We start from the raw sequence: 13197 nt of genomic DNA, 5'->3' as shown, positions 1-13197 counted from the left end.
GAAAATTGACTGTGAACCACAAGTGTGAAATCATGTGTGTAAGCCTATATAAAATAGAGAGTGACGTCGCCAGCCGAAATAGCTGTACCCCCTGAAGCTCACAGTATAATTCGAACAATGCACACACACACACAGAAAAAGGCCTTCTCAAATTCAAACTCAAACTTTTGTACACATCAGTTCCTTAGTTCACATTTTTTTGCATATATTACATGCATGACATCTCTGATAAGAGAGAGCCGATAGGCTTGGCATCTAATCTAAATATAATCATTTCTTTTACGCCTAACTCGTCGTTTTACAGTATTCAGTTCTGGTTGTAGACTACATTTTTGAGCGTTGGGTATGCACCAGGTGTGCTAACAATCAATGGAGAACACTGAATGTGTTACAGTAATTCTCACTTCCCGAGGTTTGAGAAAACAGCAGTACTTGTTTGGTTATGTTAGGCCGCCACTACTGTGTAAGCTACGTCTGTGGGTGATGAAAAGGGATCTCACCTATATGTGGGTGGTTCAGTTTTTCATTTCCTCTTTTACGCATGGATAGGCTACACATAAAGTTGCAGCGGAGAGTACTGGAGGGAAAAAACCTTCGCGCGAGTTTTGTATAAAGCCTATAAGTTCAGCTCATGGGTCGCTTATTACACCAACAATCTCGGAATACTTTCTTGAAGTTAAAACGGTGAATGTTGTTTGAATAAAACGCCTGTGAACTGACCACTGTAGTTCGTATGGCTGATAAAGGACCAATACTGACTTCAGGTATAATTTTTTACCTGTCAATTGGAGCAGCAATATTTCAAATACTAGAAGAGCCAAACTGGAAGTCAGCCGTAGCTGACTATGAAATTAAAAAGGACAAACTTCTCCAAAAATATCCTTGTTTGTCGAAGGAAAATCTGGAGGAGATTGTGAAGGTATGACCTGCTAATATTTCGAAGGAATTTAGTCTGAAGGTGTATCTTGAATAGGCTATTACAGTGTCGAAAGCAAACTTTTGGATAGGCTATTGCATTGTTAACAAAAAACTTTTGGATCACACACGTTGTTTCCTATGTTGCTAAAAAATCATATTCGTTTCGGAGAAATTTGAGCTGTTCTATTGTTTAACTCCCCTTTGCATTTGAACTAAACATACCGATTTCTTACAGAATAGAAAAAGAAGACTTTGAGTAAACCTCGAAGCAAGTAACAAACTGGCCATGACAGTAGCCGTAATAATAGTAGCCCAAACTGGTTCCTTGTCAGGTTTCACACATTGTATATCCATGAGTAAGAGTAAACAGCAACAAGGAATTGAATTCCAAATGTTAAAGTTGGTTTGTAATCTAGTAAGTTATTAACAGTTGGCTTCCCTAAGAATTACTATTAACTGACAATGTGAAGTGTGGGTTACTAATTTTAGAGTTAATCAGAGATCAACCCCCCTTGAGTTTCATGAGAAGGGTTGGGAATTGTAGTTGTTGACGAGTCTCAACTCTGCATTGACCTGCCCAAGTCAGCCATAGCAGGATTACTCTGTGACTGGGCGTGTTCTGTTTTCCTTTGAGCAAAACCAAGGAGGAGAAGACACGCCACAGAGGAATTTGCTTAGGGCGTGCGGGCTCCGTTTACGTCAGTAAGCATTGTGAAACGGTTTTTCCTTTAACAAGTGTCAATGGCGCTCTTGGCAGTGGTCTTCTAATGGCACGGACAGAGAGAACATGCTGGCAGGAACACCAGGAAGAACGGCGCTCCGAAAATAGGGACAGCAGTTAAATATCTAACTGAAACCCTTCCAAACATCCTTCCTGGGGCCTGTCTTTTCCCTGTCGCGTGATATACATAATATAATTAATAGAGGATGTCTAATATATAGTAAAGAATTCTTTGAGCCATGAGAGGGAAGCCCCATGGATTCTACACGCTACTGGTTATGTTGGCAACAGCTACTGTCACTGATGTGCACTTCCTGTCATCATTTCATGCAAGCCTGTTATGTCCTCACTGTTTACTTCCATGTTTCCCAGGCCGTGACAGAGTCTGCTGGACAAGGCGTGTCCATCGCAAGCAAAAACTCTTTCAATAACTGGAACTGGCAGAATTCCGTGATATTCGCTGCCACTGTAATAACAACAATAGGTGAATACAACGCATGTGAATTCTAAGTGTACCACTTGAACACGTATAAAACTGACTGCACCATTTAGGCAGTGTGTTTTTTTTTCATGTAAGGAAACAGAATCAGCTGATCTTCAGAATCTTTCCCATTCTGAATCCACTCTACAGTTGTCCTTGAAGTGATATCAACCTCTCCTATTCCTATCAAAACCCTCTTCTCTTGCCCTGGCCCCTATAGGTTATGGCAATGTGGCCCCTAAAACAGTGGGGGGTCGGGTGTTCTGTATCCTGTATGGACTGTGTGGCATTCCCCTCTGCCTCACATGGATCAGTGAGGTTGGCACGTTCTTCAGCGGTCGCACCAAACGCATCAGCCAGGTGCTGTTACGGAGAGGCCTTACACCAGTGAGTTATTAGCAGTATGAGTTTGTGTGTCTGTGTTAATTCATGTGTGATTCTGTAATTATGACCGCCACACAGCGAAGCGGCGGTCATATAGGTTTAGTCAGATTTTTTTTTTTTTTTCTTTTTCGCATGTCCAAATTTCCGTCAAGAATTCCCGGGACACTGTAAGACCACCTTTTTTCGTTTTGATCTGTAGCCCCCCCGCTGGACTGGACCCCCCAAAAGGAGGGTAGGGCAGACACAGTTTTCTGTGAATATCTCGAGAACCGTAGGGTTTAGGAGGACCATTTTTTTGTATGTTGATCTCAAAGGGCCATGTCAACCCATTCCATAACCACTCATTTCATGTATAGCGCCACCTAGTTAAACACAAAAAAGTAAAAATGAGGTGTTGTAATCGCAGGTATCTGTGACCTAACATAGTCAAAACTGCATGAAATGGGAAGTGTAGGATCATTATGACACCCTCTGAATGCACGCCAAGTTTCGTGGAATTCCGTTCATGGGGGGCCACACAATAAATTAATTTATGTTACTATACACCAACTGGCCTGTAGGTGGCCGGAGAAAGTTTTCTGTGAATATCTCGAGAACCGTAGGGCCTAAGAGGTCCACCTTTTTTTGTATGTTGGTCTTAAGGGGGCATGTCAACCTATCCCATTACCACTTATTTCATGTATAGCGCCACCTAGTTAAAAATTAAAAAGCAAAACATTAGGTGTTTTCATCACAATATCTCTGGCTGACATGGTCAAAACTGCACGAAATTGAAAGTGTAGGATCATTAGGACACCCTCCGAATGCATGCCAAGTTTCGTGGACTTTCGTTCATGCCTTACAATAAAATAATTTATGTGTACATTTAGTGACCGTACACCAACAAGGATTCCCGGGACACTGAAAGACCGGGGTACACGAAACTTGGTGGGCATGTAACCCCACATGGATAGCATGGAACCATCGTTTTTCGTTTTAATCTGTAGCCCCCCCGCTGGACTGGACCCCCCGAAAGGAGGGTAGGGCAGACACAGTTTTCTGTGAATATCTTGAGAACCGTAGGGCCTAGGATGACCAATTTTTTGCGTATGTTTTCCTCCAGGGGTCATGTAAACCCATTCCATATGCACACATGTGCATAAACAGATACACACGCACACACATACATTCACAGTAATCCTACGTATGACATATACTCACACAGTAGACATATATACGCATGCATGCACATGCACACACACAGGCACATAAACAGGCAAACACACAAGCACATGCACGCACACACATACACCCACCCACCCACCCACACACACATAAACATAAACATGTACACGCACACATGCACACAATTCAAGAATTTCTCAGAATTATGAACAGGCAAGATGGGGGTGGGGTTATATAAAATGTATTTTACATGTGAAATCTATGAACTAATCATGTTTTGGTACTTGTTGTCTAGCAGATACCAGTGAGAATTGAGTGTGCATAATGCAATTCAGTGAGACAGAATCATATATGCCTTTCAGCGTGACTTATTTTTGTGGAAAACATGTGCTGGACTGGGCGGCGGTCATATTTTGTACTGCTCTGCGGTACATCTAGTTTTCCACATAGCTGTCTCGTTATGGGTGCAAATAACACACAGGTCATTTGATGTTTTGATGTTTTCGAGACTCACTCTACAACATAGTTTACTGTGGAAAGGCATTTATTGAAAAGAGTTGCATTGTGTGGCAGTTTTCATAATTATGCTAAAGATTTTTTTTGTAAAGCCAACATCTGGACCTACAGTATGTTGACAGATTCTGTTGTCGAATTAATGTTAACTAAACAGTTTTCAACAGCATGTTAGACTGTGATTAATGCATGTTGTTGCATTGCCTTTTCATTGAAAAGTTCCTGATTTCATTGCATGTCCATCGAAGCACATGAATGTAATTATGTGCACTTTAAACATTTTCAGAGAAAAGTCCAATGTACCTGCATTGCCCTGTTCTTATTATGGGGTTTGATATTCCACCTGGTCATCCCTCCATTTGTGTTTATGGACATTGAGGGATGGTCTTATCTGGAGGGATTTCACTTCTGCTTCACCACTCTCACCACAGTGGGCTTCGGGGACTTTGTTGCAGGTACTGCAGATTTTTTTTTTTTTTCTTTGGGGGGTGGGGCATGAATTCTTCTAAAAATGCTTAAATGTGTGCATCTTCAATGCATCCTAAGACCTGTTCAGACATGGATGCAATTGTTAACTGTGGGCAATGTGCCATCCTATTGGTAATTCTGTCAGGAATGTTGTTAGACTTGCAAACATTTACATATTCTGGCAAGCATTGGTATTGGATACAAAAGAAGCATGTCCTGTCCCCAGTCCTATTGAATATGTATGGACCATAGTTGAAAACAGTAGTGTGTTTTGAATTTAAAGTTACCAGGCTCAGACATGTAACTACAGTTTTACAAGGTTACAAGACTGGTCCTAGCACACGTAGGCTAAAGGGACCTACATTGTGTGCAAATCCTCTAGGGCTGTATATTTACAGGACAAGCTCACCCACCATCACGCTCCTCTTCTGTGTGTATTGTTCGCATATGGTGACTCACTGTTATTTGGAAAGACTTCATTTATTTCATTTAAGCAGCTAGAATAGCGTGTGTCAGAGTTATTAAAAGACCAGTGCACAATGCATCATGGCATCAGGCAGCTTACGCTATAAAGAGTTAATGGAAAGCCCTGCATTTTGTGCCTAGGTGCAGCCTGAAACAGGCACAGACCTAAACCATTTTGCTGCAACAGTTAGCTTCCACTATAAGCAATGGAACTGGCTACACCTGACGTGCAAACAAATTAGACCTGTCTTCCAAAACTATTTTCACGCTCGGCAAACAGACCCCTTTAGTTGCATGTCTGGTCTAGCCTGTCTAGCGTATGGCGCAGTGTCCAAGGACTTTGCTAATAGCACTGAAATTGGGCAGTGCAATGGAATGTGCACCAACCAAGTAATAGTGATCCCATCAAATTAGGGGAAAATACTTTACTGAGTGACAATTAAAAGCATAACAATGACAAAAACACTGTGTTTCAATGCAACTTGAATTTATAATGGCTGATTATTGCTGTATTATTAGTAGCCAACATAGCCTACTTGCAGTGTTAGTCAGTTGTTTATTTGGAACAGGTTGCTAAGGAAACAAAATGTTATGCTGTCAACTCGCCATCCCAGATAGCAAGAGGCTGGCAGACCACTGTCGGCCCACTGGGGGCAGATCTGGCGGTCCGCTGGCGGGTTGCAGACAAACGGCCCAATATTTTGCCACTATTGGTCTAAAAATCTTTTTCTTCAAAGTCTTTTACTTCAGCAAGTCATTCTATGTGTATTCAGACCAGCATTATGACCAGGCTTAGCAAAGAAAGCAGGAGCACTCGATGTAAATTAAAATCACAAACTCAGAATGCAGGTAAATGGAGTTCAGATATGCTTTTCCATGCTCGACCAGTGTACTCTACTCCACATATCTATGCTGTTTCAAGTGTGTTTCAGGATGAAGTCGTCCGGCCACAGTGCCATGCCCATTTTCATGACGTCATCTCAGACATACGCTATTTCAACCAAATCTTGCCAAATGGTTGAACAAAGATGACAGCTTGAAACAGAAAATTGCAGATTCATAGTTCTCATAACAAGTGCTTCTGACAACTGCTGGAAAAAAGTTCTATTACACATTACTTAATGTTATTATATTTTCATGTGTCAGGTGTGGACCCAGACATCGAATACCCAACTCTGTACCGGTTTATTGTGGAGGTTTGGATCTTCATGGGACTGGCCTGGCTGTCCTTGTTCTTCAGCTGGAATGTCTACATGGTGGTGGAGGCCCACAAGGTGTTTAAGAAGCGCCGGTACCAGCGGCGGCACCGATTCTCGCTCGAGGAGCGCCGACAGCACGAGGAGACTCAGGTGTCGGTCCACTCGCATGGCGCGGCCGAGCCGAAGCCCAGTGTCATTGACATCTTCAACTACCTGACAGTGCGGGAGGAGGACTATGGTGCCATCATCAAGCAGATTGGCTCCGAGCCCAATACGGAGAGGAAGAAAAAGAAGAAGAAGGTGACCATCCAGGAGGTGACCATCCAGGACGTGCCACGCTCCAAGAGCTGCAACGACATCCTCAATGACATGGGCGTCATCATGACGCTCGAGCACTCGCCCCGTCTCAAGCGGCGCTTCAGCATCAGCGACAACATCTTCTCCATCGTCTCCATGGCCAAAGGGTCAATAGTGCCCGACACAGAGCACGACGAGAAGCAGGTTCTCCTGGAGGACTCAGGTGAAGACCAGAGCCCAGAGGGAAACTCCCCAGAGAGCAGCTCACCGCAGCAGGAGGACATTGTTAAACGCTGGTGCTCGTGGGACAGCACAGAACCCAACCCAACATCAACACAGAGCCAAAATGGCACGGCAGAACAGGAAGTGAAGACAAATAAAGAGGAAGTGGAGGATGGCAGTGAGAACAGGTTCACTGTGAGTAAAGTGGCAGAAGATGCTCTTAAAGAAGAGGAGGAGGAGGAGGGTGAAGGATGACATTGAAGTAGGCTGAACACCTCTGTGTTTAAAACTCTGGTATATTTCCAGCGGGTTGCTTTTGCTGTGCACATTCACATTAGCAGCTATAGAAGCTTTATACAGCAAATATTACAGCGCTCAGATTCTGAACATCTCTTGGAAGACTTTTGTTAAGCGCTGGTCCAGATAACTAGATCGTGTAACTGTTATATCATCCCATAAATTTGTGGCCTGAAAAATACCAATAATGACATACTCCTGCCATTTGGTAGTGAAAGATCTGATTTGTGTGACAACAGATATTTAAGCCCCAACTTCATAACTGAATTAGAATCACAAGTTTTGAGTTTGATGGAGTTCTTGCTCTAGTGGTGCCAAGGACTGCATATGCTTAAGCTGCTATGTTTCAGTTTACAAGAGCGTCTTGGTTGTTCTTGTCTCACAAAATATTGTTTTTTCGGGTTTTCAGGTAGTGGGAGTGAATCAGGTATGAGCCCAGAAAAACCATGAGCATTTTGAGCTAATGTTATTTTCAGACATAAGAATTGTTTCTTTCACACACATTCACAAGTTATCAGTTAATGAAGTGATCTGAAGTCACTGTCAACATACTTTTAGCAAGGGTGACCTTTGCAACCAAATATTCTTGGTTGAGAGCCTATGGTTAGCTTGGCAGATTCTTGTCTGAATGAAACTTCTTGTAAACATTGGAACTGTTGCCAAGTATAGTCAGGACCAGATTTCAGGATTCTGTAACCCTGTAGGCATTTTTGAGGAAAAGTTGTTATACAGCATTTTTAGATAGTTCAAATTGTCCTTAATACAAATCCACCATATAACATTTTTTTAGGTCCCCAGTTTCTCGGAATTTTCATTCAAAAATAGATGCCTTGCACTCAGGTGAGAAAAATACTGGTAGATAGGGTAACATTTTAAACTTTTATGTATCACCACAAAACTTTCCCATTTTGTCACTTACATTAAGACAAGTATTTTTTGTATTACAAGTTTTCTGAAATGTAATGTTTAAATATGCAAATGAGGCTTAATCTACTGAAATATGCGCTAATATGCATACATTTCCAAATTTGACATGTACACATTGGATGAAGCCATTTGAGGGTAAAAGTTGTTATACATGATATTTTGAAGGTTCAATGTCTCCTGAATATAAATCCACTATATAACATATTCATTAGGGTACCGGTTCTTAATATTTTGTACTGAAACAATATGCGTCTCAGACACTTTCAAACACCACCGTATGGAGGTAGTGACATGAGTTGAGGAACAAGTGAACTTTTCTTCCATTTTCCATCCCATGGCCTCAGGGGGTGGCAGAATTGGCTGCTGCATGTGGGCCTGCCGCCAAACCAAAGCCTGGGAGTGAGAATGCTGAATATGGAAGTAGAGAGAATTTCTGGTTGGTGGCAGTCTTTCTATTGTCATGCCCTTCACAAACATGCTTACTTGAACGTCGTTGATGTTGTCAACATTCATTGCTCCATACAGTTTGCAGAAAAAACGTTCTACATTCTGAATGGTGAGTTCACTAAGATCAGGACCTTCACCAAGCCCCTTTAACAGATGATGATGCTGTACAAATACATCCCAACATGACTTTTTTGTGCGTCCAGCAATGTACAAAGTCACTAACAGTCAAGCACATGAAAACCTGGAAGCAGATCGAGGACCTGTGGTTCCATCTGCAAATGTTCCACTATGGCATGAAGTGGAATGTACTTTCTGTCCTTTGCTGTACCTGTCTTCATCCAGATCATGTGGAAATGGGCCATCAGCAGTACCAAGATGTCGGTGTCTCTCGCTGAGACAACAATATTTGATGCGTTGCTTCTAATGCAGTGAAGAACAATTCTTGTGTCTGCTTCTTCATGCTTGGCTTCCAAGCAGTCAGTGTTAAAGGTTGAATTAGAGGCTTCAACTCTCTCTTCATCACTGAAGCCACCTGTAGCAACTATGATCTTATTTGCTGGAGCTCCAAGAAGCTGTCCATTTACATCTGCCAGAGACAAGTGCACAACAAATAGTTCATGCATCATAATGGTGTCAAGATTGACTGGGCGCCCTGCATCATATGCAGCAATGAGGCGTTGCAGAATGTTTCGGTCTGCCTTGACAGTTTTCACCTTTTCAGTTTTTAGATCTGACTTCTTAACTTCAAACAAAGACACAAATGTTAAATACTTGTTTTTTTTAAGTTTGTCCCTGAACGAGACTCTCGCCCCTCCCCCAGATGGCAACAGCCTCTCAACAACAAATGTATCTAATTGACTTTGACCTTTCTGTGGTGCTGTCAACAGCTCGCTTTCAATATCCTGCGTGGCCAAGTCTTTGTTTGCAATGTGTTGCAGGGTCTGGGACAGGTTGGCAAAGAAACGGCCAAACCTTTGCGTTTTTACTGGTTTAGGAAGTTGGTGCATTTCATTCAGGTAGATAGTGCCCCACCGTGCATAATTGATGTGGTTATACCGCATGAAAAAGGGCAACATTTTCTGGAATGCACAAAGGTGCAGATCCTAGATTCCATCCCTCTGTGCACGAATGAATAATGTTCGAGTTATGTAGGAAGCCTGATAATAGTACAAGCAAAGTGTCCAGTTGTGTCAAGCCGCCTTAGTATTTTAAAACTAGCCATTTTGATGCGATCATAGTAGTACCCCTAGCCTAAGTTTGGAAATGTGTGCATATTAGCGCATATTTCAGTAGATTAAGCCTCATTTGCATATTTAAACATTACATTTAAGAAAACTTGTAATACAAAAAATACTTGTCTTAATGTAAGACACCAACTGGGAAAGTTTTGTGGTGATACATAGAAGTTAATTTTTTTCCCTATCTACCAGTATTTTCTCGCCTGAGAGCAAGGCATCCATTTTTAAATGAAAATTCTGAGAAACTGGGGACCTAAAAAAAAAATGTTTACGGTGGATTTGTATTTAGGACCCTTTGAACTGTCTAAAAATGCTGTATATCAATTTTTCCTCAAAAATGCAATTGATGCTTCATCCAATGTGTACGTGTCAAGTTTGGAAATGTGTGCATATTAGCGCATATTTCAGTAGATTAAGCCTCATTTGCATATTTAGACATTACATTTCAGAAAACTTGTAATACAAAAAATACTTGTCCTAATGTACGTGACAAACTGGGAAAGTTTTATGGTGATCCATAAAGGTTTACATTTTTACCCTATCTACCAGTATTTTCTCGCCTGAGAGCAAGGCATCCATTTTTGAAGGAAAATTCTGAGAAACTTGTGACCTAAAAAAAATGTTATATGGTGGATTTGTATTTAGGACCCTTTGAACTGTCTAAAAATGCTGTATAACAATTTTTCCTCAAAAATGCAATTGATGCTTCATATTTAGACATTACATTTCAGAAAACTTGTAATACAAAAAATACTTGTCCTAATGTACGTGACAAACTGGGAAAGTTTTGTGGTGATCCATAAAGGTTTACATTTTTACCCTATCTACCAGTATTTTCTCGACTGAGAGCAAGCCATCCATTTTTGAAGGAAAATTCTGAGAAACTTGTGACCTAAAAAAAATGTTATATGGTGGATTTGTATTTAGGACCCTTTGAACTGTCTAAAAATGCTGTATAACAATTTTTCCTCAAAAATGCAATTGATGCTTCATATTTAGACATTACATTTCAGAAAACTTGTAATACAAAAAATACTTGTCCTAATGTACGTGACAAACTGGGAAAGTTTTGTGGTGATCCATAAAGGTTTACATTTTTACCCTATCTACCAGTATTTTCTCGACTGAGAGCAAGCCATCCATTTTTGAAGGAAAATTTGTATTTAGGACCCTTTGAACTATCTAAAAATGCTGTATAACAACTTTTCCTCAAAAATGCCTACTGCCTCTTTTCTGAGGCCTTTTTTCAATGTTTGGTCCAGACTAGTATGGACTTGTGCAAGGGAGGAGCTCCTGACATACTCAAGTGCTTGCAATCCGAAAAAGGATTCTTCAAAGTTTAGGTTTGTACATTTGTTTTTTTAGGGAGCTGGGGTGTTTGACATGATTTTGCTCGTGCATTTGGTACTTTCACTGTTCCCTAATGCAGATATAGTTCAGTGCATTCATGTGGTTTACTGATTTTAAGTTGTGTCAAGAACAGCGGTACTGAGAACTAAGTTCTACATTGTTTCTTATGTTATTTACGCTTATTTTTATAAAACATGGTGTGAACTGGAAAAACTTACATGTATTTTAAAAAAGCACTCGAGTGAAAGCACTCGTTTCTACTGTGTGGCCTGTTAGCTTAGCAAAACGTATTGGAGAATTTAGTGAATTTCAAAATGTTCAGTCCTCACCAAATGTGTTTTTTTTTTTTTCACAGTAGAAAATAATAAATGAGTAAAAAAAAAAACACTTCACACCTTATGTTTGTGTTTGTGCTAACATACAAAAAGAGAGTTTTCCCCAAATGGATTGGGAAGGTGCCATACCTCCTGCTTCATTTTACAGTGTGTAAGGATCTGGCTCTGAAGTTTCTCAATGGAGTCCTTCCACACCCATCCACCCACCCACTCTCTGAGTAAGAATAGCATTGCTACACCAGTAGGTAATATGAGACATTTTGCGTGAGTTGCTTTTGTAAACAGGGAACAATTGGCTACCTTTTGCTTGTCTGCATTGAGAAATCACAGACATCCTCCTCCTGCCTTGTCAACAGACCAGAATCTTAGAATCCTTATCCCAACTGAAACATAGTTCTTCAAGCAGGTTCTAGAAATAATGGGCTCCTTGAAAGATCCCCACTCCTTTGTCTAAATCTCAAACATCTATTCTGCATGAGCTCCCTGACCAGCGCTGAGCCCAACGTTCACACCCCCAGAGTGGTAAAGCTGCAGAGCACGTTACAGGACATTGGCAGATGAAGTCACAGGACATTGGACCCCGCCTTGTGTGACGATGTTGTATCCCTGTCGGAAAGGCTCCTTCCGGGTCCAGTAAACGTTCAAAAAAATGATGGCTCAACCACAATAGCACTTAAGTGCAAAGGTTTTTTTTTATTTTAGCCCATGCAAAACAGTGCCACCGTTAAGGTGAGAATAGTCCTCAATATCCACGTGCAGAATAATATTCAAATTGACAAAAACAAAAAAACTATAATACAAAAAATAGCTGCAGTATTTTCCCTTCACAGTCACCAACTCAGTTGTACCTACTTCTCTTAGGTCTCAACGTCCACTCATCCATCAGGCCTACCCAGCCTGCTTTTAACCCTGTAACCCTGCCCCCATGGTCCCAACCAAAACATGCAGGGTTGTCACATAATTCATAACATTCAGTTACAGAATAAAATTAAACATATGATTTGAAATAGCAATTACACAACATGAAAAGTAGGTTCTTTAGCAAATGCATCATAAATAAATACAGTTCACATCTTCCTGTTTAACATATGCGGCATATCGGCAATCGGGAAAGGTAGTCTGCCGTAATGTTCTGCTTCCCGGCTTTATGTCTGATGTTAAACCTAAACGGTTGGAGTGCCAAGTACCATCGTGTCACCCTAGCATTCCGGTCCTTCATTGACTGGAACCAGGTCAAGGCCCGATGATCTGTGTCTAGATCAAACTCCCTTCCGAGCAGGTAATAGCGCAGGCTGTCCAGGGCCCATTTCATGGCCAAGCACTCCTTTTCTATTGTCGAATATCTGGTTTCCCGTGGCAGCATCTTTCGACTCAGGTACAGCACAGGTCTCTCCTCTCCAGGTTCTCCTTGTGCCAACACAGCTCCGAGGCCAACAGCAGAGGCATCTACCTGGACCAGGAAGCGTTTGGTGAAATCCGGACTCTGCAAGACAGGTGAAGAGCACAAGCGAGTCTTCAGTGTGGCAAATGCTTGTTCACAGTCCTTAGTCCATTGCACTGGATTTTTGGCTTCCTTGGTCGTGAGATCTGTGAGGGGGGCTGCTATGGTTGCAAACTCCGGAATAAATCGTCTATAAAAGCCTACCAGGCCTAGGAAGGACCTGACCTGTTTCTTCGTGTGAGGCCGAGGACTGTTGCGGATGGCCTCCAGCTTGTCTACTTGTGGTCGGATCTGGCCTCCACCTAGATGGTATCCCAGGTACTGCGCCTC

At 41.7% G+C, this 13197-nt stretch overlaps 1 protein-coding gene across 1 annotated transcript; it reads left to right on the top strand.

Annotated features, from left to right (window-relative positions):
• Positions 1-532: 532 nt before the first annotated feature.
• On the top strand, positions 533-11317 carry LOC121711459 (potassium channel subfamily K member 5-like). The gene is made up of 5 exons (XM_042095089.1): positions 533-919; positions 2012-2123; positions 2341-2507; positions 4468-4636; positions 6261-11317. The coding sequence occupies exons 1-5, from the start codon at positions 734-736 to the stop codon at positions 7085-7087; spliced, it is 1461 nt and encodes a 486-aa protein (XP_041951023.1). The 5' UTR covers positions 533-733; the 3' UTR covers positions 7088-11317.
• The last annotated feature ends 1880 nt before the right edge of the window (positions 11318-13197 follow it).

Source organism: Alosa sapidissima, chromosome 6 (assembly GCF_018492685.1).
Source record: "Alosa sapidissima isolate fAloSap1 chromosome 6, fAloSap1.pri, whole genome shotgun sequence".
In the NCBI taxonomy this organism is placed as follows: Eukaryota; Metazoa; Chordata; class Actinopteri; order Clupeiformes; family Clupeidae; genus Alosa; species Alosa sapidissima.
Note: the sequence above shows the minus strand (reverse complement) of the source record. Positions and strands in the feature narration are given on the sequence as shown.